At 37.3% G+C, this 4,375-nt stretch overlaps 2 protein-coding genes across 2 annotated transcripts; one reads left to right on the forward strand and one right to left on the reverse strand.

Annotated features, from left to right (window-relative positions):
* Window positions 1-1,065: 1,065 nt before the first annotated feature.
* Window positions 1,066-2,917, reverse strand: Nipsnap (protein nipsnap). The gene is made up of 6 exons (XM_018021630.2): window positions 2,821-2,917; window positions 2,579-2,739; window positions 2,245-2,427; window positions 1,849-2,017; window positions 1,511-1,778; window positions 1,066-1,418 (listed from the first exon to the last, which is right to left on the reverse strand). Exons 2-6 carry the CDS (start codon window positions 2,659-2,661, stop codon window positions 1,270-1,272), a joined length of 852 nt encoding a protein of 283 aa, XP_017877119.1. The 5' UTR covers window positions 2,662-2,739; window positions 2,821-2,917; the 3' UTR covers window positions 1,066-1,269.
* Window positions 2,918-2,922: 5 nt separating this feature from the next.
* Window positions 2,923-4,274, forward strand: slx1 (structure-specific endonuclease subunit SLX1). The gene is made up of 3 exons (XM_026812057.1): window positions 2,923-3,423; window positions 3,494-3,545; window positions 3,612-4,274. Exons 1-3 carry the CDS (start codon window positions 3,245-3,247, stop codon window positions 4,143-4,145), a joined length of 765 nt encoding a protein of 254 aa, XP_026667858.1. The 5' UTR covers window positions 2,923-3,244; the 3' UTR covers window positions 4,146-4,274.
* Window positions 4,275-4,375: the final 101 nt, after the last annotated feature.

The following is a 4,375-nucleotide window of genomic DNA, read 5'->3' on the forward strand; positions in this document are numbered from 1 at the left end:
GAAGATACAGTGTCCACTTCAAATTCCTTTCAAACTTGATGGGTCTCTTAATTTGATATGAAGCCATCTTTAAATTCATTTCTTCGATTAAGCGTGCATGCATTTCAGATGAAAATAAAATATATAATGAGCTAAACAATCAAGTGAAACGACTGCTTGATCGGCTCGTTTAATCTTTCTTCTTCCATCCGAAATAATTTACATTGTACATACGTTCTACTCGCAAAAATTTGCAAATACTCTAGTCTGTACGTTGCTTCCAGTAAATAAATTTTTTATTTCCCGAGTATCGCTAGAAGTACTTCTTTCGTAGTTCGCTTCTAGTAGCATTATTTCGTTTGTATTATATTATTAATTCCGTTGTAATCGTCCAAAGTTTCCATCCAGTACACATCCCAATATCTCTTCTTTTCTGAATATTAATTTCCAGCATCACTTCTCGCTGCAATCAGCATTTTGTAAATATTCACTCACAGTATATGTAAGACCTTCAATCTTAATTACGAACATTAGAATTTAGTGTAATTAGGAAATCCGAGGTTTAGTGTGATTCGAAAATTTCCTCTCCAAAGCTACTAACTTCCGGTATGATTTGAATTTTGAAAACCAATTGAATACTTCTTTTAATCAGCATTGTATAGTAGAGAAATAATGCTGCACTGATCCTAATATCTAATAGTTAAGCGCGTTTAATTAAATTTTCATTGTATCATACGAGATCGTACGATTGTACATCATATATATGTGTATATTAACGCAATAACTTTTAATAAAAATGAACGTTTGTGGATTATAAGTCATTGGTTGTCTCATGGAGCATTTCAAAGGAGTCTTCAATCTTTAATTCAAAACAAAAATCGTCATCCTACGATCATTATTGATGATCATCTTCGAAACAATCTCAACAATTCTCGAAACAAATTTCGTGGCGCCATTTTAATGTTTGCAAATGGGAAATTTTAATAATAATGAAAGGGGAAAGGATCTAAGGATTAAGCATCGTGTCTTCATTTATACGTGGACGTATTTGACAATAAGGGTTGTAATATAAATAAATCATCGTGATTAACAAAGAAGTTTAAATTTTATTAAAATACATTTCAGTAGTTTCGCAATACAACAAAATGCTACAATCTTCAAATTGAGCGCTTACTTTATACAATTATAAATGTAGTGATGTAACATAACAAATGTTTTTACGATATTATAATGTAAACGTAAAGAATAAATTGTATTATACAAATGCATTTTAAATTGTTCGAAGAACTTCTATTTCGTTGGCGAGAAGCTAGTCGGACTTAGTATACGGGAATGCGTTTCCCTTATAAGCGGGACAGTGTAAGCAACGCACTCATCCCATCCCGGTGATCTCCATGCCCTCTCGCGAGTTTCCATCCTCGCCTGAAGATTTTTATAGCCTGAAAATTGTTAAAATGCGATTGAACTGTTCCGAATCTAAAGTTTCATTCATGTAGTTAGGCTATTAATAAAATCTGTAAATGATACCTACACCAGATGTGATGGACATTGTACAGTCTACCGATCTGCGAGAAAAACCCAGCGAACGATTCATTATTGTTGCGTCTGTAATTAATAGCTTTCGCCCAGTTATTCCCCCATTCTATCATAGTACCAGCCTGTAGCCTGTAACTACGAATCTCATATATGTGCGAGTCTTTTCTTTTGACCAATGGAGGCCAATAGCTGAACGCTAGTAAATATTGCAAATAACGCGATCGCACGTAAGAGCCACTCTCTTTAAATAGTCGTTGATATTCCTGGAATTTAAAAAACTCTTTTGATATGAGGTGTGAATGGATACGTAGAGCTAGTTGATGGGAACCACACCTCATAGTTGGACAACAATATCTGCGTGCGATCTACGCTTTCGTAGCCACCGGAATATTGCCATAGATGCAAGGCCTGATCGACGTCGCCAGCTAAGACGGTCCACGAGCCGACCAGCTCCAATTTAAGTTCGGACTTCTTCGAGTTAATAATATTAACAATCTCTTCGCTGCAACATCCGAAAATAGAAAAAAGTCCCGATACAATCTTCTTTAACGTAAAACAATTCTGCGCATGCCAATTTCTACGACATAAATAAAAATCTAATATTTCTTCGAAGCTTCATAAATTATTTCCTCGTACCAATAACACGTGTATCATGTGTATTGTGTGTCCTAAGTTTAGATGGAATGCAAGATGCATAGGATTGATAAGGCAAAGCGGAGATTCACTTACTAGTTGGCCAGGTATTTGTCAATCGAGTCGGGTCGTATATTGTGCGTGTGTAACGCGTAAATTACTCCTTTATCTGATAGCATCCGCGAGTGGGATTCTTTGGTCGGCTCGATTTTTCTTACGAACAGCTTGTTTATCCATCCTTCGCTGATCTCACATCGGATCGATGACCTTGCGAAAGATCTACAACACAGACGATGTGACTATTGCCGTAAAAAGCCGCCGTAGAGGCTAAACCTCGCGTTAGCAGTAGCATAAGCACGAAGACGTATAACAGAGCCAGAGGAGTTGGTCCTCGATCGTCTTTTTTTTTCGTAAATCACGATTAGCCTACCGGCTGGTAACAAACGACGGTGGTTTAGTTTTGCCGATCGCCGTGATCTGCGCGTTTCGGAATCTTCTCAAAACGGCAGCCATTTCTGCTCGAGCTTTCCGTACAGATGTTTACCGCTACGTTTTGCGTCAAATCAAGATCAGAGACCAGTTCCAACAGCGCTGCAAGTAAATACCCGCTGCGTTCAATTACACAGATTACATCCACTGGGGAACCGATCGCTACTACTCCTTCGCTCTTACGCGTAATCTCCATTCGCGATCCCGTTTTTTTCTTTTCTTTCCAAGCGAAACCCAACACTTTTACTCGGGATACACCAGGATATAGTATACACTTGACTGTCCAGCAGACACCGCGTGTCACCGCGCTTGCGTTCTTCGTATTTCTTGTTATAGACTGACGTTATTTAGTATTTAAGTTTGATTAGCTTTCGATTTTTGCTTAGATTAGAGAGTAGGAACTTGAAGGTTTGATGTATGAAAGTTAAAATAATAAATCAGGTCTTTACGGCTGCCTTAAAAGGCTCGTCAAATCCATTAAAATTGTTTTGTAAATTACCATTTATAGTAGGAAAACAAATGTAAGCGATGATTCTAAGTTAAATCCATTCACCTAAAGTACACTAATTCATAAATCTAGCATAATAATCGTTTGACGATTTGATAAATGGACGACGCCGAAGTAGTAGAACACTTTTATGGTGTGTATTTGTTATACTCTATGAACCCAAAATACAAAGGAAGAACATACATAGGATACACAGTAGATCCAAGGCGTAGGATAAAACAACATAACGCTGGGAAGGATCAAGGAGGTGCTTGGAAAACGAGTAACAGAGGTCCATGGTACTTGTACAATTATTAGCAATAATCATACAATCTTCATACAATATAAAGATGTTATTATCTGCCACAGGAATATGGTATTGATCATCCACGGTTTTCCAAACAGCACCTCTGCACTCAGGGTACGTACTTATAATAAGCAATCATTCATATCAATTTCTAACAATTGTTTCATTTTATTTCCTCAGTTCGAATGGGCCTGGCAGCATCCTCAAGTGAGCCGAAGATTGAAGCATGTGCCTAAGAAGAAATCAAATCAAAAAGTATTCGACTACTGCTTATTAGTAGCGTCAGAAATGTTAAACGTCGGCCCGTGGCGTCGTTTGCCATTAACAATACGCTGGCTGGATTACGATTTTTTTCAACAGTACTCCAGTCACGTGTCCCCGCCGATGCATATGCCTGTATGCTGTGGCAAAGTAGTTTCGCAGAAAATTAAAAAGTCGAACGATATACTGCAAATGTTAGATGAATCGTCTTTACTTTGTTCGATATGTAATTCGTTTTTAGAAGATGAGGACTCTGTTAGGTGTATAAAGTCTACGTGTTCGTTAATGGCTCACTTAATCTGTTTAGCGCAATTATTTTCTAAGGATAGTATGATTTTACCAATCGAGGGCACTTGCCCTTCTTGTAATACTAATATTTTATGGGGTGACTTGATTAGAAAAAAAATCGGCTGTTACGGAGATTTGCAAGAAGATGACAACGACAGTGCTTGACGCACTCAAGTGTTTTTGACATTGTTCAGATGCATTTGTAACTTGTTTCATATGTGATTCATTTTTTATGACAATTTTAAGGGTGTATTGGCTATACAGTCAATCCCAAAAGTTTATGTACTTTAGAAACGCATTTTTTAAAAAGAAATCAGACGTCGGAAGAACATTGCTAATAATAAACGACAAAAAAAAAGTTTCGATTTTTCCGAGATTTTTCCAAGGGGTACCCC

The sequence above is a fragment of the Ceratina calcarata genome, unplaced genomic scaffold (genome assembly GCF_001652005.2).
Source record: "Ceratina calcarata isolate Rehan_Ccalc_2016 unplaced genomic scaffold, ASM165200v1 scaffold255.2, whole genome shotgun sequence".
Lineage (NCBI taxonomy): Eukaryota > Metazoa > Arthropoda > Insecta > Hymenoptera > Apidae > Ceratina > Ceratina calcarata.

Coding starts and splice junctions, on each gene's coding strand:
- Nipsnap (XM_018021630.2), bottom strand. CDS start 2,661: ATGGCTGCCGTTTTGAGAAGATTCCGAAACGCGCAGATCACGGCGATC. Junction 2,428..2,578: donor CCGTCGTTTGTTACCAGCCG/GTAGGCTAATCG, acceptor TCTGTGTTGTAG/ATCTTTCGCAAGGTCATCGA. Junction 1,419..1,510: donor CAATGTCCATCACATCTGGT/GTAGGTATCATT, acceptor AACAATTTTCAG/GCTATAAAAATCTTCAGGCG.
- slx1 (XM_026812057.1), top strand. CDS start 3,245: ATGGACGACGCCGAAGTAGTAGAACACTTTTATGGTGTGTATTTGTTA. Junction 3,424..3,493: donor ACGAGTAACAGAGGTCCATG/GTACTTGTACAA, acceptor TATCTGCCACAG/GAATATGGTATTGATCATCC. Junction 3,546..3,611: donor ACAGCACCTCTGCACTCAGG/GTACGTACTTAT, acceptor TTATTTCCTCAG/TTCGAATGGGCCTGGCAGCA.